At 43.0% G+C, this 22,282-nt stretch overlaps 1 protein-coding gene across 1 annotated transcript; it reads left to right on the plus strand.

Annotated features, from left to right (window-relative positions):
* Positions 1-10,095: 10,095 nt before the first annotated feature.
* JCHAIN (joining chain of multimeric IgA and IgM) lies at positions 10,096-21,440 on the plus strand. Its single transcript, XM_087723974.1, has 4 exons — positions 10,096-10,329; positions 18,307-18,442; positions 18,593-18,673; positions 20,397-21,440. Exons 1-4 carry the CDS (start codon positions 10,266-10,268, stop codon positions 20,593-20,595), a joined length of 480 nt encoding a protein of 159 aa, XP_087580100.1. The 5' UTR covers positions 10,096-10,265; the 3' UTR covers positions 20,596-21,440.
* Positions 21,441-22,282: the final 842 nt, after the last annotated feature.

Genomic DNA, 22,282 nt, shown 5'->3' on the forward strand with positions numbered 1-22,282 from the left:
GCCGCCTCAGAAAAAGACAACCCGGGGAGACGAGACAAACGGACGCAACGGTCCCGCCGGCGAGGCAAGGTACGACTTCCGGGTCGAGGTTGAGCCCTCTTCCGGTTTCAGGGAAAGTCAAGGGGTGACCCTTCTGCGCTTGTCGCCTCTGTTCCCGTGACGCGATCTGGGCTTTGCCTCCCCGTGGCTTAACTTCCGGCGGCTGAGCTTCCGGTTGTGGAGAGCTTGGAGCGCTCTGTTTGAAAAAGGACGATAGAGAGTGGAGTCCGTTTGAAAGCGTTGCACTGCCGCAACTCCTCGCCCCCCCCCCCGGTTTTCATAAGGAATATATTGATTTTTTGGATATCTGTGGGAAATCTGCTCTGCAGGCTGACTCATTCTGTATTGTCTGCCCTTGCTTTTGTTTTCCATTTTAATGTTTCTTTCTGCTTTAGCTAGCTATCATCTATTTATCATTATCTACCATTTACCTATCTATCAACCTGTCTGACTGTGTACCATCCAACTACCTAACTGCCTACCTATCATCTATTATTATCTACCATCTGCCTATCTATTTCTGTTTGTCTATCATCTACCATCTAGGTATCAATCTTTGTCTATTATCCACCCATCCTTCTATCATTATCTACCAACCTATCTACCTCTATCTGTCTCTGTTTTATCTATCTGTCTATTATCTACCTATCAACCTTTGTCTTTCATCCATCCATCCACTCATCCATCTATCATTATCTACCATATAGGTATCAATATGTCTATCTGTCTGTCTGTCTGTCTCTATCTATCTATCTATCTATCTATCTATCTATCTATCTATCTATCTCTATCATCCATCCACCCATCCATCTATCATTGTCTACCATATACGTGTCAATATGTCTGTCTTTATCTATCTATCTATCTATCTATCTATTTCTATCATCCATCCATCCATCATTGTCTACCATATACCTACCAATATGTCTGTCTGTCCTATCTATCTATCTATCTATCTATCTATCTATCTATCTATCTATCTATCTATCTATCTATATCTCATCCACCCATCCATCTATCATTGCCTACCATATACCTATCAACATGTCTGTCTGTCTGTCTATCTATCTATCTATCTATCTATCTATCTATCTATCTATCTATATCTCATCCACCCATCCATCTATCATTGTCTACCATATACCTATCAACATGTCTGTCTATCTTTATCTATCTATCTATTTATCTATCTATCTCTATCATCCATCCATCATTGCCTACCATATACCTACCAATATATCTGTCTGTCTGTCCTATCTATCTATATCTATCTATCTATCTATCTATCTATCTATCTATCTATCTATCTATTTATGACTATCATCCATCCACCCACACATCCATCTATCATTGTCTATCATATACCTACTTATCAACATGTCTGTCTGTCTTATCTGTCTGTCTGTCTGTCTATCTATCTATCTATCTATCTATCTATCTATCTATCTATCTATCTATCTATCTATCTATCTTATGCTGTATGGTTACTATGTGCTACCTCTGTGTATCTATCATTATCTACCATCTGCCTATCAACCTCTGTCTTATCATCTATCTGTCTGTCTAGCTAAATTAATGGGTTACCAAACTGCAGTGGACTCTACTGTCCATTTTTTATACTGTGTCGTTACTATGTGTTTTTTATTGCTGTTCCTTAGATTTGCGAACTTGTAGTAGCAGCCAGACAAAGGGATATGTAATTAACTTTACTGTCACAGAATTAGTCTCCACAGGGAACTGTGGCACGTTTCCCTGGACTTGGAAGTGATGCAAGGTTTAAGTTGGCTAGTATTTTTATTCATTTAGTATTACATTTTTCTTTATAAGTAACTCAAGGTGGTCTGTGGAGATAGCCAAGGAAGACCAAGAGGGGAAGTCAAACGGGAAGTCAAATGCCCATTTTATGGCCAAGAAAACTGGCAATAAATGTGATCTGCTGGAGGGAGGGATGTAAAAATACAAGATGACCGTCACAATGGTGTGATGAAACTCCTGTGATCATGAATGCAAATCTTGAGGTTTTGGGTTCCCTCAGGACCATGATGCCCTGAATTTTACTAGAGGCTGTGGTGGCGCAGTGGTTAGAATGCAGTACTGCAGGGCTAACTCATTCCTCACTCCAGGAGTTCGATCCTGACTGGCTCAAGGTTGACTCAGCCTTCCATCCTTCCAAGGTGGGTAAAATGAGGACTCAGATTGTTGGGGGCAAGAGGCTGACTCTGTAAACAGCTTAGAGAGGGCGCTAAAGCACTGTAAAATGGTATATAAATCTAAGTGCTATTGCTACTTTCTACCAGGAGATGAAAATAGTTACAGGTTTTCAAAGAGATAACGCTCAGGATGTTGATCTCTAAGCCAATCCACAAGGGGGACAATTCCTGTGTAACCACTGTTCTAGAATAGGAGTAGGAGTAGGAATAGGAATAGGAATAGAATTCTTTATCGGCCAAGTGTGACTGGACACACAAGGAATTTGTCTTTGGTGCAGATGCTCTCAGTGTACATAAGGAGAATAAAATACATTCATCAAGAATAAAAAGGTACAACACTTAGTGATAGTCAAGGTTACTAATAAGCTATCAAATCATATTAGGAAACAATTAAAAACAATATAAATTGAAAAATACAAGTAACATGGTTATAGTAATAAGTTGGAAGAGATAGGTACTAGTAAGGAAGAGAAGAATAATAGTAATACAGTCTTAGTAAATAGTTTGACAGTGTTGTGGGGATGAGTTGTTAAGCAGAGTAATGGCATTGGGGGGAAAACTGTCCTTGTGTCTAGTTTTCTTGGTGTGCAGTGCCCTATAGAGTCATTTTGAGGGTAGGAGTTGAAACAATTTATGTCCAGGATGCGAGGGGTCTGTAGATATTTTCACAGCCCTCTTTTTGACTCGTGCAGTATACTAGTCCTCAATGGAAGGCAGGTTGCTAGCCATTGTTTTTTCTGCGGTTCTAATTATCCATTGAAGTCTGTGTCTGTCTTGTTTGGTTGCAGAGCCAAACCAGACCGTTATATAGTCCTTGACTTGTGACCACAGTCAAGCCCAATATTTCCATTGTTAAGTGAGGCAGTTGTTAAGTGAGTTGCACCTCACTTTATGACCTTTTTTTTTTGGCCACGATTGTTAAGCAACTGAACTGCAGTTGTTAACAGAATCGCGTGGTTGTTAAAACAAATTTGACTTCTCCTGTTGACTTCACTGGCAGGGAGCCGGCTGGGAGGTTTACCAATGGTGACCCCAGGATAGTCATAACTAGATGCCAGTTACCAAGCATTCGAATTTTGACCACATTATGACAATTGTCATAACTGTGAAAAATAGCCACATGTTTCTCCCCCCTTTTTTAGTGCTGTTGCAGCTCATTAAACAAATAGGATGGATGCATATAATGTCTCAAAGAAGATGAAAAAGCTGATATCAAATTGTAATGACTTTCTTCTGCAATATTAAACAGCTTTATCCTAATTATTCAACCTGCCTATTTTACTCTTTAATTCCTCCTCAATTGTAGCAGCTGCACCTGTTTTGTGGTTTTCTTAAAAATAAACTGCCACCTGGGCTGTTTGCATACAATCGTTCCAGAGTTGGGCCCAATATATCACTTTGTGGGTATCAGATGCATTCTTTTTCCACCACAAACAACTCTTGGAGTAATCTCATTGTTCTTCTGTTGGTGTCTCTTTCTCGACTTCCTGCCCTTCGTTGATTGAGAAGAGGCGCGGTGTAAAATATTCCCACGTGGCAGTTTTATCATGGTTTATATGGAGGCGTACAGGAGGGGGAAAAGGCTATGTGGCCATAGCATTATTTTTGACACTGAAATATCTGATTATACTTTAAAAGTAAAATACCTTTAATTCAAGTGAATTATTGATAGTTTACATGTAGATTTGAATACAGTTTCCTTGACAGGGAGAACAATTAACCACTTGCCTCTAGAAAGTGTGAATGTTCCAACGCTGGAGGATTTTGAGAAGAGATTGGACAGCCATTTCTCTGAAATGGTATAGGCCATTGTATCCTGCTTGAACTGGGGGTTGGACTAGAAGGCCTCCAAGGTCCCTTCCAATTCTCTTATTCTCTTAAACCTTTCATCATAGAATAACAGAGTTTGGAGGGACCTTGGAGGTCTTGTAGTCCCACCCTCTGCTTAGGCAGGAAATCCTACACCACTTCAGACAAATGGTTAGCCAACATCTTAAAAACTTTTAGTGTTGGAGCATTCACAACTTCTGGAGGCAAGTTGTCCCACTGATTAATTGTTCTAACTGTCAGGAAATTTCTCCTTGATTAGTTGCCACCCATTGCTTCTTGTTCTACCCTCAGATGCTTTGGAGAATAGCTTGACTCCCTCTTCTTTGGGGCAGCCCCTCAAATATTGGAAGACTGCTATCATGTCTCCCCTAGTCCTTCTTTTCATTAAACTAGACATACCCAGTTCCTGCAACCGTTCCTCATATGTTTTAGCCTCCGGTCCCCTAATCCTCTTTCTTGCTCTTCTCTGCACTCTTTCTAGAGTCTCCACATCTTTTTTACATTGTGGCGACCAAAACTGGATGCGATATTCTAGCACAAGACATGTACATACACACACACACACAAATCACCATCTGTCTATTGTGGCTTTAATTTGGGAAATCACTTATTATTTATTTAAGTATATTAGGCACCCAGCTCTACATAGAGGAGAAGAGTCAGTTTTGATCAGATATGAATGACAACATTCAGATTCGTTAAACCTAGCAGAGAGGGGAAATTTGCTTTGAAAAGCTTAATTTGATCATTCTTCAGAGGGCAATAATCAGAATTATTAGTTGTGTTCCCTGTGTAAACTCCCCATGGATTGTCAGCTTCTGATTGCTTCATTAGTTCATTTAGGGAACATTTAACAGAGCTGAAAAAGCAGGGACGTCTGACTCCTTTTTCACACAACCGTGGCAGCAGTCTCATACTCACGGGATCAACATTCGGACGGTCAGCCCCTGGCTCGTATTTATGACGGTTTGCCACGTCCCTGAATCACCTGATCCCCTTTTGCGACCTTCTGATGAGCAAAGTCAGTGGGGAACCTGGATTCACTTAGCAAACAGGTTCTGAATTTAACACCTGCAGTGATCCACTTAATAATGGCGGCTAGAAAAGTCGTGGGGCAAAACTCACTTAACAACTGTCTTGCTTAGCAACTGACATTTTGGGTTCAATTGTGGTCATAAGTTGAGGACTTCTATATTTTAAGCGCCCTTTCCCCTAAGATCTCCAGCTTCTGTCCACAGATACACCCTCTCTGCCCTTCGTCTGCTTTTAACCGAGTGGAACAGTGGTGGGTTTCAAAAAATTTTAGAACCTCTTCTGTAGGTGTGGCCTGCTTTGTGGGAGTGGCTTGCTGGCCATGTGACTGGGTGGGCATGGCCAACTTGTAAAATGTGGTGAAATTCACTTAACAACGCTCTTGCTTAGCAACCAAAATGTTGGCTCAGGAACTCTGGCATTTGAAGCACACGTCTTAAAGCTGTCAAGTTGCAAGACCTTTCCACCCCTAACCCTTTAGAAAAAAACCCCAGGGGTGTTCAAACTTGACAGCTTTAAGACTTGTGGACTTCAACTCCCAGAATTCCTCCTCCAGTCATGTTGGCTCAGGAACTCTGGCATTTGAAGCAGGCAAGTCTTAAAGCTGTCAAGTTACAAGACCCTTGCACCCCTAACCCTTTAGGGGAAAAAACCCAGGGGTGTTCAAACTTGACAGCTTTAAGACTTGTGGACTTCAACTCCCAGAATTCCTCCTCCAGTCATGTTGGCTCAGGAACTCTAGCATTGTAGTGTGCAAGTCTTAAAGCTGTCAAGTTACAAGAGCCTTGCACCCCTAACCCTTTAGAAAAAAACTCCAGGGGTGTTCGAACTTGACAGCTTTAAGACTTGTGGATTTCAACTCCCAGAATTCCTCCTCCAGTCATGTTGGCTCAGGAACTCTGGCATTGAAGTGTGCAAGTCTTAAAGCTGTCAAGTTACAAGACCCTTGCACCCCTAATCCTTTAGAAAAAAAAACCCCAGGGGTGTTCAAACTTGACAGCTTTAAGACTTGTGGACTTCAACTCCCGGAATTCCTCCTCTTGCTCTTCATCTTGATGATGTGCGGACGGACAGGGGGAGGGAGCTGGAACCGGTTCTAAACGGCACTGTAGATTTGTTTAGAACTGGCAGGAACCCACCCCCGGAGTGGAAATATAATAATCATAATCTTTCTTTGGGGTTTAATCCTTGTTTTGCACTCTAAAGTACCAGTTGTGGTTAATCGTGGGTGGCTGAAGCACTTGTGTTACGCTGGCATTCTCTGAAGAAGTGACCAGGACATCTTACCCGACGCTAATAATATATTACTTCGAAGGTTTGAAAATTCAGTTGGAAGCGTCTTCGGTAAAATAGCCCATCATTTTGGTGTCATAACCAACAAAGGAACTGAAACTTGATTTTTTAGAAATCAAACTGTGGTGAGGAGGTGGGTGTTTTTAACACGTGCTTGGAGGCAGTTAAGGGCAGAAACCTACAGATGAAGGACTGAAACAGGGAATCTAGAAATCTAGGTAGAAATTACTGCCTTGTACCGTCCGCAACATTTTATTCTAATAAAAAATAAAACTATTGCATGCACCACAGAATACCATTTCAGACAAGTGATTGTCTTTAAAATTTATTCATTTCATTTCATTCATTTTATTGGTCTTGTATGCCGCCCACTCCCAAAGGACTCCGGGCGGCTTACAATAAACAAAGGAAGGGGATAAATAGACAAACAGACAAACAACAATTTAAAATACACAACATTCATAGTTACAGTGGGGCTGGCTATTTCAACAGCCCCCCAGCCTGCCGGAGCAGCCAGATCTTGGTGGCTTTGCGGAAGGCCGGGAGAGTAGTAAGGGTCCGGATCTCCAGGGGAGCTCATTCCAGAGGGCTGGAGCTGCAACAGAGAAGGCTCTCCCCCGGGGAGTCGCCAGCCGACATTGGCTGGCAGATAGGATCCGGAGAAGGCCTAGTCTGTGCGATCTTATTGGTCGTTGGGAGGTGAATGGCAGGAGGCGGTCTCTCAGGTACCCAGGTCCGATGACATGTAGGGCTTTATAAGTAACGACTAGCACCTTGAAGCGAGTCCGGAGACTAATGGGTAGCCAGTGCAGCTCGCGGAGGATAGGTGTAACATGGGTGTACCTGGGTGCACCCACAATCGCTCGCGCGGCTGCATTCTGGACTATCTGAAGTCTTCGAACACTCTTCAAGGGCAGCCCCATGTAGAGCGTGTTACAGTAAACCTCCGAAGGCAATTTGTTCCACCGATTTAGTGTTCTCACCGACGGGAAATCTCTCTATATTTCCAGGTTTACTTCAGCTTTACTTCTCTCCTTAATTACTTTCCACCCATTGCTTCTCTTCCTGCCTTCAGGTGCTTCGGAGAATAGCTAGACTCCCTCTTTATGTTGTTGGTTGCGAAGTCGTGTCCGACCCATCGTGACCCCACTGGACAACGTTCCTCTGTCCGCCACCATCCTCTGGAATCCATTGAAGCTCACGCCGGCTGCTTCGGTGACTCCATCCAGCCATCTCATTCTCTGTCGTCCCCTTCTTCTTCTTTTGCCCTCCATCGTTCCCAGCATGAGGCTCTTCTCCAGGGAGTCCATCTTCCTTCTCATTAGGTGGCCAAAGTCTTTGAGTTTCCTCTTCAGGATCTGGCCTTCTAAAGAGCAGTCAGGGTTGATCTCCTCTAGGACTGACCGGTTGGATGGCCTTGCAGTCCAAGGGACTCAATGCAGAAGTCTTCTCCAGCACCAGAGTTCAAAGGCCTCAATTCTTTGGCGCCTTCCTTATGGTCCAACTTTCACAGCCATCCATAGCAACTGGGGAAACCATAGCCTTGACTAGATGCACTTTCGTTGGCAGGGTGATGTCTCTGCTTTTTAGTCTGCTATCTAGATTTGCTTTCCTCCCCAGGAGCAAGCGTCTTTTAATTTCTTGGCTGCAGTCCCCATCTGCGGTGATATTGGAGCCCAGGAAAATAAAATCGGTCACTACCTCCATTTCGTCCCTATCTATTTGCCAGCAAGAAAAAAGAGTGCGAAAATTGGCTTGAAACTCAACATTAAGAAAGCTAAGGTCATGGCATCCGGCCCTCTCAATTCTTCTTTGTGGCAGTACCTCAAATATTGGAATTGATTGCTATCGTGTCATCCCTTCTACGAGGGGCTGTAGAAGCGGAGAGTGATTTAGAAAACCTTCACGTGATAACAATTAGTCACTATGAAGTTTTTTATTTTATTTTTTAAGGCGCCACAAGCGGTTTGTGGTTTCTGCTGTAAAAAAAATAATGAAACCGTCTATAACTATAATAGACATTATTAACTGTCGCACTGGAAGTCGGTGTCTTTTTAGATGAGCTGAAAGCTATTTAATTCTATGCCACATACTAAATGGGACGCAGTAGCTCAGTGGCTAAGGCGTTGAGCTTGTCGATCAGAATGCTCAGCAGTTCGGCGGTTCGAATCCCCAGCGCCGCATAACGGAGTGAGCTCCCGTGACTTGTCCCAGCTTCTGCCAACCTAGCAGTTCGAAAGCATGTAAAAAATGCAAGTAGAAAAATAGGGACCACCTTTGGTGGGAAGGTAACAGCGTTCCGTGCGCCTTCGGCGTTTAGTCATGCCAGCCACATGACCACGGAGACGTCTTCGGACAGCGCTGGCTCTTCGGCTTAGAAACGGAGATGAGCACCGCCCCCTAGAGTCAGGAACGACTAGCACATACATGCAAGGGGAACCTTTACCTCTACCTCTGCCACATACTACGATATTCTATTTATGCCCCAGTGGCCTCACAGCGGTAATATCTATTCCGGAAAAGATTAAATTCCCACTTGTATTGCAATACAGATAGTCCTCGAGTTACGACCACATTTGAGCCCAAACTTTATGTTGCTAAGTGAAACATTTATTCAGGGAGTTTGCCCCACTGTACGACTTTTTTTTAACCGCAGTTGTTAAGGGGATCATTGCATTTGTTAAGTCAGTAACACGGTTGTTAAGTGAATCAGGCTTCCCCATTGACTTTGCTTGTCAAGACGGTCGCAAAAGTGGATCACATGACCGCAGGGCACTGCAACCGTCGTAACGATGAGCCTCTGAATTTAGACCATGGGACTGCTGCAACGGTTGTAAGGGTGAAAAACAATCATAAGTCACTTTTTTTCAGTGCTGTTGTAACTTTGAATGGTCACTAAATGAACTGTTGTAAATTGAGGACTACCTGTAGTAGACAACATTAATTTGTTGAGTTCCAAAGCAATGTTTTTCAAACAGAGCAACTTTAAGAGGTGTGGATTTCAACTTCCAGAAAGCCTGGGTTTGGATTTTAATCTGCAGAAGATGTGTGGATTTCACCTCCCAGAATTCCCCTAGCCAGCATGCTGGCTGGGGAATTCTGGTAATCGAAGTCCACATCTCTTAAAGCTGCCAAGTTTGGCTAGAGGAAAGAGGGGAAAAACTAGGAAAGCAATAAAGAAAAGAAGAAAGACTAAGAAATGAAAAAAAACAAGTACAAAACCAGAGAATGAATAAAAGGTAGAAATACAAAATAGACTAAAAGAATATAAGATGATATAGAATTGGTATATGAAAAGATATATGAAAATCTGTATATAGATGTGGGTATGTAAGATTTATAGGAACAGATAAAAGGAACACAACACACATGTGAAAGAAGTATAATGTGTTGCAAAGATGCCATGTTTGTATAAGCAAAATAAAATAATAATAAAATTTATTTTATTATTAAAGCTGCCAAGTTTGAAAAACATCATCGCAGAGCTCCACAAACTTGCTCAAAGCACATTTATAACCGCACACATTTTAGATTGCGTATTTTTTCCATTTACACAATGTGTGTGTGTCTCAACCCACAAACTACGATCAATATGAATAAAAACCTTAATGAAGTAGGGGAGAAAAATCTCTCCCGTCTAGTTGAGCTTTCAAAGAATTGGGGGAGGTTTCCTCTTTGATTAGTAAACCGACATTCGCTGGTGGTTTCACAATGTGTGGTCACAGCCTTCAGTGCCTCTCGCCTGTAATCAGCCTTGGTCTTTCAAGGGGCAAAAAAGCTGGTGTGTAACACTTCCACACACACACACACACATACACCGTCCTTGTTGAGGAGCCCCCAACAGGGAACACAGACTTAAAGATGAAAACTTCTTGGATATTCCGTGGAATTGGGATCATTTTTTGCAGCATCGTTCTGGTGACTGGTAAGTGAAATGGATGAAGAGAAATCCCTGCAGATTTGTTATTGCCTATTGTTTTAAACTGGCACGTCCATAATAATTCTCCGAGGAGACTTTTTTTTTTTCAAAAAAGAAATAATCCTGGTACAGGAGGCTAAATATATTTTGCTAGATGGTTTAAAATACTATAAGGTAGGGATGTGTATGCATGTATATGTGCATACAACCATATGCAAGCATTGCTTTATCTGATGCATTCATCTCTTGATGTGGTTTATAGGGGACTTTTCAGTAATTTAATAAAAGTAAGAGTGCATATCCTTTTCCTACTGTATTAGCATATGAGTGTTGAGATGGATGGATGGATGGATGGATGGATAGAGATAGATAGATAGATAGATAGATAGATAGATAGATAGATATAGACAGGCATGTTGATAGGTATATGGTAGACAATGATTGATGGATGGGTGGATGAGATATAGATAAATAGATAGATAGATAGATAGATAGATAGATAGATAGATAGATAGATAGATAGACAGATAAAGATAGACAGACATGTTGATAGGTATATGGTAGACAATGATAGATGGATGGGTGGATGAGATATAGATAGATAGATAGATAGATAGATAGATAGATAGATAGATAGATAGATAGGACAGACAGACATATTGGTAGGTATATGATAGACAATGATGGATGGATGGATGATAGAAATAGATAGATAGATAGATGATAGATAGATAGATAGATAGATAGATAGATAGATAGATAGATAGATAGATAGATAGGATAGACATATTGACACGTATTTGGTAGACAATGATAGATGGATGGGTGGATGGATGATAGAAATAGATAGATAGATAGATAGATAGATAGATAGATAGATAGATAGATAGATATAGACAGACATGTTGATAGGTATATGGTAGACAATGATTGATGGATGGGTGGATGAGATATAGATAAATAGATAGATAGATAGATAGATAGATAGATAGATAGATAGATAGATAGATAGAGATGGATGGATGGATGGATGGATAGATAGATAGATAGATAGATAGATAGATAGATAGATAGATAGATAGATAGATAGATAGACAGACAGATAAAGATAGACAGACATGTTGATAGGTATATGGTAGACAATGATAGATGGATGGGTGGATGAGATATAGATAGATAGATAGATAGATAGATAGATAGATAGATAGATAGATAGATAGATATGGATAGACAGACAGATAGATGATAGACATATGATAGACAGGATAGATAGAAGGTAGACAGATGATAGAAGATAGACAGATGATAGATTGATGATAGATAGAGAGACAGAGAGACAGATAGATAATAGATGATAAATAGATGATAGATGTGTGTGAGAGAGAGGAGAGAGAGAGAGAAAAAAAATGCTCTATTTGTAGAAGCTTTCTATAATCTTAGAGTTTATGATTTTAGTTGTAAAACTTTACTTTGCATTACCCACAGAGCACAATAAAGGTTATTCCTTAAATTAATAAATGCTTGAATAAAATGCTTACTTTATCCTCATTTAAAATGTTGAGGGATTAATAACGGCTATTTGTTAAAAGCAAGAAACGCTGGGCTAAAATAAATTATTTTATCCTGATTTAAAAGTGACGGGAGGAAGAGGGTACGCATACAAATATTCATTAAATACTTCTAGCTCAATAAAATGAGTACTCCGATATTTCTTGCATGTAAGAAGTCTCCCCAGTTGCTCAAAAGAAAGAAATGTGGAACCCAAATTCCTTATTTTATCCTGATTCAAAGTGTTGGGAGAAGACAGAAGAAACAAGACACCTAATTGAAATACTTTTAATGCAATAACATGAGCATCCCGGTATTTTTTACATTAAAAAAATTAAATTCCTTACATTTTCATAGCTCTGTTTTAAAATAACAATCCCAAAGTACTTAATCCTAAGAGAACTTTTTGGTTTGATTTTATGGGATAACCTAAATTCCTTCCTTCCTACTTAGACAAAGGGAGCATAATCACTTTTGCCTTGTGAATTTTGATCTCTTTCAATATTTTACCATCCTCCCTGTGGAAGTGTCTTTTTTCAGACTTGACTTTTAGAATTCATTTCTGGTAGAAACACCCTTCATTGTATTTCTTAAATTCCCCGCAAAAAACAAGTTCAGAAGTTGGCATTGGAAAAGTAACCCAGATGGATGGGCATTGTTTTTTTTAAAATAAATGTTTTATTAAAATTTTACAAAACACATAAAACAAAAATTAACGCAGAGGAGAAACAGTAAGGAAAAGAAAGAAAGAAAAGCGAAAGTGTAGAAAGAAAGAATCAAAAGGGGAGGTGGGGATAAAAAGAAGGTTCCAATTTGCTTTGCAACAAATAGAAATGCAATTACAGAATGATCTCTTATTTTATGAATACAAAAAAAAACCCTCACTTTTTTGAGTTATTCATTTTTTGTCTAATCATAAAAACGTGAAATAATAGATGCCTTTTTCTGCTTTTTGCAAAAACTCTTAGAAATGTGCAGTTGGGTGGATATGAGCTGTGCCCACAACCTTGTGAGAAAGGGGGAAAGAGAAAAAATATACGGTTGTTAACAGAACTGCCTTTTACTTGAAGGAATCCTGGATTCTCAAAATTGAAAACTAGAACATAGAATAATAGGGATGGAAGGGACCTTGGAGATCTTCTAGTCCAGCCCATGGCAGGAGATTCTATCTATACCATTCTGGACAAATTGCTATCCAAACTCTTCTTAAACTCTCCAATGATGGAACATTCACAACTTCTGGAGGCAAGTTGTTCCACCGATTAATTCTTCTCGCTGTCAGAAAATGTCTCCTTAGTTTGGATCTGTCTTCAATGATCTTCCACCTGTTACTTCTTGTCCTGCCTTCAGGTACTTTGGAGAATAAGTCAACCCCCTCTTCTCTGGGACAGCCCCTCAAATATTGGGACACTGCCACCATAGTAATCCTTCTCTTTGATAGGCATATCTAGCTCCCTCGGTCGTTCATCGTGTGGTTTAGCCTCCAGCCCCCTAATCATCCTTGTTGCGCTTCTCTGCGCTCTTTTCGAGGGTCTCGGAATCTTTTTTGTATCACAGTGACTAAGTAACGGTCAACTCAACATGGTATCTCCAAGGAGAAAGCCCAACGGATGTTAATGACCTTGAAAAATGAAAAGAAAAGATGAAAACATCCTCACATATGCACACAACAGACTTGTCAATTAGAGGGGAGGGGAGCTTTAAAAAGTCCAGCCTTTGACTGACATATCTGGACAATGATGGAGATGGGTCATCTTTTTTCAATTGTGCCTCATTCATGGAGTCACACACCTCTCCCCCCCTCCCCCCCTCTCTCTTCCTTTCTCCCTCTCTCTTTCTCTCTCTCTTCCTCCCTCCCTCTCTCCCCCTCCCTCTCTCTTTCTTCCTTCTTCCCTCCCCCTCCCTCTCTCTTTCTCTCTCTCTTCCTCCCTCTCTCTTTCTTCCTCCCTCCCTCTCTGTTTCTCTCTCTCTTCCTCCCTCCCTCTCTCCCCCTCCCTCTCTCTTTCTTCCTTCCTCCCTCCCCCTCCCTCTCTCTCTCTTTCTTCCTTCCTCCCTCTCTTCCCCTCCCTCCCTCTCTCTTCCTCCCTCCCTCTCTGTTTCTCCCTCCCTCCCTCTCTTCCCCTCCCCCTCTCTCTCTTCCTCCCTCCCTCCCCCTCCCCTCTCTTTCTCTCTTCCTTCCTCTCTCTCTTCCCCTCCCTCCCTCTGTCTTTCTCCCTCCTTCTCTTTCTCTCTCTCTCTCCCTCCCCTCCCCCTCTCTTCCTTCCTCCCTCTCCCTCCCTCTCTCTCTCTTTCTTCCTTCCTCCCTCTCTTCCCCTCCCTCCCTCTCTCTTCCTCCCTCCCTCTCTGTTTCTCCCTCCCTCCCTCTCTTCCCCTCCCTCTCCCTCTCTTCCTCCCTCCCTCCCCCTCCCCTCTCTTTCTCTCTTCCTTCCTCTCTCTCTTCCCCTCCCTCCCTCTGTCTTTCTCCCTCCTTCTCTTTCTCTCTCTCTCCCTCCCCTCCCCCTCTCTTCCTTCCTCCCTCCCCCTCCCTCTCTTTTTCTTTCTCTTCCTTCCTCTATCTCTCTTTCTCTCTTCCTCCCTCCCTCTCTTCCCCTCCCTCCCTCTCTCTTCCTCCCTCCCTCTCTGTTTCTCTCTCCCTCCCTCCCTCTCTTCCCCTCCCCCCTCTCTCTTCCTTCCTCCCTCCCCCTCCCCCTCTCTTTCTCTCTTCCTTCCTCTCTCTCTTCCCCTCCCTTCCTCTGTCTTTCTCCCTCCCTCTCTGTTTCTCTCTCCCTCCCTCCCCTCCTTCTCTCTTCCTTCCTCCCTCCCCCTCCCTCTCTTTTTCTTTCTCTTCCTTCCTCCATCTCTCTCTCTCTCTTCCTCCCTCCCACTCTCTTTCTCTCTTCCTCCCTCCCTCTTTCTCACCCCCTCTCTCCCTCCCTCTCTTTCTCCCTCTCTTCCTCCCTCCCTCCCTCCTCCTCCCTCTCTCTTTCTCTTCCCCCCTCCCTCCCCCCTCCCTCACACACATAGCAACTTCCAGGGAAGGAGCTACAGGTGACGGGGGCTTGGCATTAGGGCAACACCAAGATGAAATTAGCCCTCCCCCCCAATCAAACGCAGCTTCAGAACTTACAGGCGACCCACAAGTTTATAGGAGCCTGCAGGCTTTCTGCATTGAGAAGGCTCAACAGAAGAAATTTCTAGAGAACGTCTCTGTTTGAAGTCTACAGGTTCTGCCTTTGGGGCCAGTAAGAAGGTTGATTTGAAATCCAAGTTGGAACACCAGACGAGGCTTAGCTTTGTGCAAATATATTGACTCAATAGATGATGGGCTAATTTGGGGGGTTGCCAGATTCACAAACCCAGCCAGCGTTGCAGAAAGCGTGGAGAGAGGTGTGACTCAGCTAATTCACAAGTATTCGTTTGTTATCTAACAATTAGCTTGCAAAATCCTGCCTTGTGTCTGAAAATGCACCTTGAAAGGATGGGGTTTTTTTCGGTTTCCTTTGCACCTATCCTAAATTTAGCTTCCGGCCCTTTTCAGATGCATTTCTCAATATTATTAATAGTCCAGCTTCTCTTTCAGCCAGCCTTGATGTCTCATAACTGTTGGACTCGCCCCCGTGATTAAAATCAAACACCGGATTAAAAGACATTAAAAATGTTCTCATCTCTTATGGTCTTATTGACACATTGAACAACAGAATGGCAGAGTTGGAAGGGACCTTGGAGGTCTTCTAATCCAACCCCCTGCTGAAGCAGGAGACTCTCTACCATTTCAGACAGACAGCTGTCCAATCTCTTCTTAAAAACCTCCATTGTTGGAGCCCCCCCCCCCCCCGCAACTTCTGAGGGAAGACATTCCACTAATTCATTGTCCTAACTGCCAGATTTCTCCTTAGTTCTAGGTTGCTTCTCTCCTTGATTATTTTCCAATGTGATTCGTGAATAGAATAGAATAGAATATAGAATAGAATATAGAATAGAATAGAATAGAATAGAATAGAATAGAACAGAACATAGAATACAATAGAACATAGAATAGAATAGAATAGAATAGAATAGAACATAGAATAGAATAGAATATAGAATAGAATATAGAATAGAATAGAATAGAATAGAATAGAACATAGAATAGAATAGAACATAGAATAGAATAGAACATAGAATAGAATAGAATAGAATAGAACATAGAATAGAATAGAACAGAACAGAACAGAATAGAATATAGAATAGAATATAGAATAGAATAGAACATAGAATAGAATAGAACAGAATAGAATGGAATAGAACATAACAGAGCAGAATAGAATAGAATATAGAATAGAATATAGAATATAGAATATAGAATATAGAATAGAATAGAATAGAATAGAACATAGAATAGAATAGAACAGAATAGAATAGAATAGAATAGAACAGAATAGAATAGAATAGAACAGAACAGAATAGAATATAGAATAGAATATAGAATAGAATATAGAATAGAATATAGAATAGAATAGAATATAAAATAGAATAGAACATAGAATAGAACAGAACAGAATAGAATAGAATAGAATATAGAATAGAATAGAATATAGAATAGAATATAGAATAGAATATAGAACAGAATATAGAATAGAATATAGAATAGAATATAGAATAGAATAGAATAGAACATAGAATAGAATAGAACAGAACATAGAATAGAATAGAATAGAATAGAATAGAATAGAATAATTTATTGGCCAAGTATGATTGGACACACAAGGAATTTGTCTTTGGTTCATAAGCTCTCAGTGTACATGAAAGGACAACATGCATTGTGCAAGAATCATAAGGTACACAATTAATGATAGTCATAGGGTACAAATAAGCAATCAAATCATATTAGGAAACAATATAAATCGTAAGGATACAAGCAACAAAATTACAGGTCCTGGAGTCGTAAGTGGGAGGAGACGGGTGATAGGAACAATGAGAAGACTAATAGTAATAGTAATGCAGACTTAGTGAATAGTTAGACAGTGTTGAGGGAATTATTTGTTCAGCAGAGTGAGGGCGTTCTGGGAAAAACCTGTCCTTGTGTCTAATTGTCTTGGTGTGCAGTGCTCTATAGCATCATTTTGAGGGTAGGAGTTGAAACAATTTATGTCCAGGACGTGAGGGGTCTGTAAATATTTTCACTGCCCCCTTTTTGACTTGTGCAGTGAACAGGTCTTGCTTCGGCTGCCATTGAAACGGGGAGGGGGGGCATGGTATTTGGGAGGGGAATAATTACGTGCTGGAGGAGTATTCTAGAAGCTGTCCTGACCACCTCATTGCGCATGTGGAGGAAGGGAGTTTCCCGCCAAGGTTAACTGTCCAGCATTCCACCCTGATGATGCTTTTTGAAGATATCTCCCACCTGACAGTTGGGTTGAATTATTATTGGACTATGGACTGGGGTGCCAAGGGGAGGGGATTGAATTATACATGATATCTATTGCTTTCGCGCCACATTAATCAGACTCAGCTTTGCTTTGCTACTATTCGTTTGTAATTAGTAAAAGTGCATTCTTAATTTCAACCAAATGGAGTTGAGTGGTTTCTTTCCTGATTATTAAATGAAGTAGCACCTGACAAGGTCCCTCAATGGAAAGCAGGTTGGTAGCCATTGTTTTTTTCTGCAGTTCTGATTATCCTCTGAAGTCTCCGTCTGTCTTGTTGGGTTGCAGAGCCAAACCAGACAGTTATGGAGGTGCAGATGACAAGACTCAACGATTCCTCTGTAGAAAAGAATCAGCAGCTCTTTGGGCAGTTGGAGCTTCCTGAGTTGGCGCTGAAAGAACATTCTTTGTTGTGCTTTTTTGATGACGTTTTTGATCTTAGGTGCCCATTGTAGGTCTTGAGATATGGATAGAACCTAGAAACGTGAAGGACTCTACTATTCAGGGGTGGGTTTCAACCGGTTCGCGGCGGTTCCCACGAACCGGTTGGTTGGCGAACCCGGAAGTAAGTAACTTCCGGGAACGGCGAAGGGCCGACCCGCCCGCCCGCGCTCCTTACCCGGTTTTGACAAGTTCTGCGCTTCCACGCTTGCGCAGGACGCATACAGTGCCTGTGCGATCCTCCAGGAGCAGCTGGAGCATCGCACAGACGCTAGTACGCATGCGTGCACCGCGTGCGTGCACGAGGATGCCACCGGCCCCGTTCCAACCGAACCGGTTGGAACGGGGCGAGAAACCCACCCCTGCTACTATTGATACTCTGTTGTTTAGTATTGTAAGAGGTGGTAGTATCAGAGGGTTTCTCCTAAAGTTTACCACCATTTCTACGGTTTTGAGTGTGTTCCGTTCCAGATTGTTCCGGTCGCGCCACGAGTTTAGTTGTTCAACCTCCCGCCTGTATGCGGATTCATCGTTGTCTCGAACAAGACCGATCGCTGTGGTGTCATCTGCGAACTTCAGTCGTTTTAACAGATGGATTATTTCTTTGAAGCTTACTGGCAGGAGGAGGAAGATGAGGAGAAGGTTCTGGTGGACAACAAGTGCCAGTGTGTAAAGGTGACGTCAAAATTTGTCCCGGATAAAGACAACCCCCAAGAAGAAATCCTGGAGAGGAACATCCGTATCATGTAAGCGATGCTTTAACTTCTCTCGGCATTTTGCGTTTCTGAAGACAACGGGAAGACATTTTGTCGTAAGGCAAAAGACAGATTCCTGTTGCATTTCGTGAGAACAAATTAATATGCAGTCATTTTTTTCCCCCATTTCCATATTTACAGAGTTCCCCTCAATGCCAGGGAGAACATCTCGGACCCCACCTCACCCGTGAGAACCAGATTTGTCTACAAGATCCCCAAACTGTAAGCCTTTCTCTTATTTTTTTATCTGTGGAGATTCTCCGTCCTCCAAGTCACGGTTGTCCCAAAATTGCTTTTTCCACAAGGCAGCTGGGCTTCGTTTGTTCCCACCTTGAAGGGGTTTTGCTTCTCATCTGAAGAACCGAAGAAGCTTCTTGGAGGAGAAGTGAAATGATTTCCAGGGGGAAAAAAACAAGCTGCCTTTTGGAAAAAAAAAACTCCTTTGGAACTTTCTGTTATTTATGGTTAAAACTGGCACCCACATATTCATTATTCACTTATTTATTTATTTAGCCATGGCTCACGTGATTTACATTCAGATGCTTGAGAACTGACCGACTCATATTTATGACAGTTGCAATATTCCAGGAATTCCATCCCCTCTTGCAACTTTTCGACCTCCCGCCGCTGTTATTATCAGTTCTCCCAATCCGGGCCAAACCGGGAGCAACCTACCTATGGCGCCCTGCCCCCACATGCGTCCCGCCCCCACATGCACCCCACCCCCCTGTGCATGTATGCGCCCTCCGGTGTTCCTCCCCATGCATGTGTGCTTCACCCTGTGCATGTTTGAGGTTCCCCCCTCTCCCTGCATGCGCAGCACACCTGACAACCAGCTGATTAGTGGGAGGCATGCGTGGTAGAGCTGAGCTGGGGTGACGGCTCATGTGCCCACAGAGAAGGTGCTGTGTGCCACCTGTGGTTTGCCATCGTGGCCCTATATCAGTGGTGGGTTTCAAAAATTGTTCGAACCTACTCTGTGGGTGTGGCCTCCTTTGTGGGAGTGGCTTGCCGCCCATGTGACCGGATGGGAGAGGTTTGCCACCCATGTGACTGGATGGGAGTGGCTTGCCGCCCATGTGACTGGATAGCAATAGCAGTTAGACTTATATACCGCTTCATAGGGCTTTCAGCCCTCTCTAAGCGGTTTACAGAGTCAGCATATCGCCCCCCACAGTCTGGGTCCTCATTTCACCCACCTCGGAAGGATGGAAGGCTGAGTCAACCTTGAGCCGGTGAGATTAGAACCGCTGAACTGCAGATAACAGTCAGCTGAAGTGGCCTGCAGTACTGCACCCTAACCACTGCGCCACCTCGGCTCGGATGGGAGTGGCTTGCCACCCATGTGACCGGATATAAAGATGCCGACAACACTTGTCAGAACCACCTTAAATTACCTCCCACACAGCCCTGGCATGCATAAGAATATGGTGTAAACTTTTTTTTTAAAGGCATCTTTGGTTTGCGTTAAAACAACTTCAACACACGCAACGTTCTGATTGCACCACAAACGCAGTAGTCATCCTTACCTTTCACAGAGGCACTGAGTTTTATAAATAGGAGCATGATAGTGTAGAATAATCATATCCAAGGACCAGTGGTGGGTTTCAAAGAGTTTGGAACCTCTTCTGTAGGTGTGCCCTGCTTTCCGGGTCCACTGGTGGAACCTCTTCTAACCGGTTCGGTAGATTTGACGAACCGGTTCTACCGAATAGGTGCGAACTGGTAGGAACCCACCTCTGCCCTATATACTCCTACAGCAATTTAAGGTTCCTTCTCCTCTCCTACGAATAAAGACCAAGGCAGGAGTAGCTGCTAAGCGAATGAAATTCCGTAAAATCATTTTGCACTTTCAGCAAGCAGACAGGAAACCTAATTGATATTTCTGGGATATTCTTTTTCATCACCTGGGCTTAATTGTTTCTCTTCCCGTCTTTTGTTCCAGCTGCGACAAATGTCTTGACCCCTCGAGGACTGCAAACGGAGTGACCTTTGGCTCAAGCACTTTATGTGGTCATCCCCAGGAGCCCTGCTACACCTACGACCGGAATAAGTGTTACACAGCATCTGCCTTGTTCTCCCACAACGGGGTAACGTCGACCGTTGAGACATCGCTAACCCCGGAAGCCTGCTATCCGGATTAGGCCACAATTGTCCTGTTTTGTTGAGCGCCGGGAGTATCTCTACACCACAGATAATGTCCCTTGTCCCTTATCGTGCCAGTAATTGCTTCCACATCTCCCTGCCAATTTGAGTATCGATAATTGATCCGTGTAATTGATCCAGCAGTTCGGCGGCTTATCGCATCCCTATCGCCGCGTAACGGAGTGAGCTCCCGTTCCTTGTCCCAGCTTCTGCCAACCTAGCCGTTCGAAAGCACGTAAAAAAATGCAAGTATAAAAATAGGGACCACCTTTGGTGGGAAGGTCACAGCGTTCCGTGCACCTTCGGCGTTGAGTCATGCCGGCCACATGACCACGGAGACGTCTTCGGACAGCGCTGGCTCTTCGGCTTTGAAACCGAGATGAGAACCTCCCCCCTAGAGTCGGGAACGACCAGCACATATGCGCAAGGGGAACCTTTCCCTTTAATTGATCCGTGAACTAAAAAGCTATACAATTAAGAAGGGGAAGGAAGAGCTCAAATGAAATTCTATTATCCCAAAGGATCCTGGGAATTGTAGTTTGGCCTGGCTGCTCAAAATTTCCCGAGACATGTAACTTAGATCTTTCTCTTGGAAGCTCAGTTCCCTTGAGTGAAGGGAGTAGCCATCCTAAGTCTTTGGTGTAGACATGCTCACGTTGCTCTAAATGCTGAAAAGAACCTTTCGTAACTTATCCATCTCTCCCTCTGCATCAGCAGAATGCTTCCTTGTGATTTCTCCCACATGCTTCTTCCAATTTAAACAGCTATTGCTTTCCTCTTATTATCTGCATTCTTATCCTTTTCATTCATTGCGTGTCATCAATAAAACGATATTTCATTAGAATGACAGTCGTTTCATTGGGATTCACCTTTATGGGTTAGATGTCTTAACTGCTATGAAAGTGGCAAAAAGAATCAGTTTGGTCTAGTGGCTAAGGCACCGGGCTAGAAAGTGGGAGACGGCGAAAGCGTAGAGCTGCCGGGAGAAGGGAACGGCTAAGGAACAAGGGCCAACTCGGGAGTAAAGGTACAGGTGGATGGCGAATGGCCCCTCCCATAGGGAATAAATTGGAGCAATAGGGGAGTGGAGTTTGCAGGAGACAATGAGTTCAATTCATTAGACTGAAGACTTCTGTTCCTGAGTTCTTGCCCAGTAATTGCTGCTACAGAGTGGCGTTTGGAAGATATCGGCCTGGCAGCTCTCCAAGCCTGATAAAGGTCTGTAGCAGTGGTGGGATTGAAATAATTTAGCAACCGGTTCTCTGCCCTAATGACCATCTGGGTAGGTGGGGCTCAGTGTTCATGTGACTGGGTGGGCTTGGCCAACTCAAGGTCACTCAGGTCGATCTTAGCTGTTACAATGGAATAAGGGTTAACCGGAGAGGCAGTTTCTGTAAGCAGGTCAATAAATAGCAATAGCAATAGCAGTTAGACTTATATACCACTTCATAGGGCTTTCAGCCCTCTCTAAGCGGTTTACAGAGTCAGCTTCTTGCCCCCAACAATCCAGGTCCTCATTTTACCCACCTCGGGAGGATGGAAGGCTGAGTCAACCCTGAGCCGGTGAGATTTGAACAGCCAAACTGCTGAACTAGCAGTCAGCTGAAGTAGCCTGCAGTACAGCACTCTAACCACTGCGCCACCTGGGCTCTCTAGCCTAATAAAGATTAGGCTAGAAACAACACC

This window comes from Thamnophis sirtalis, unplaced genomic scaffold (genome assembly GCF_051295495.1).
Source record: "Thamnophis sirtalis isolate CommonGarterSnake01/CBP01778 unplaced genomic scaffold, rThaSir2_p1.2 scaffold_10, whole genome shotgun sequence".
NCBI classification, from domain to species: domain Eukaryota; kingdom Metazoa; phylum Chordata; class Lepidosauria; order Squamata; family Natricidae; genus Thamnophis; species Thamnophis sirtalis.

Coding starts and splice junctions, on each gene's coding strand:
- JCHAIN (XM_087723974.1), top strand. CDS start 10,266: ATGAAAACTTCTTGGATATTCCGTGGAATTGGGATCATTTTTTGCAGC. Junction 18,443..18,592: donor GAGAGGAACATCCGTATCAT/GTAAGCGATGCT, acceptor CCATATTTACAG/AGTTCCCCTCAATGCCAGGG. Junction 18,674..20,396: donor GTCTACAAGATCCCCAAACT/GTAAGCCTTTCT, acceptor CTTTTGTTCCAG/CTGCGACAAATGTCTTGACC.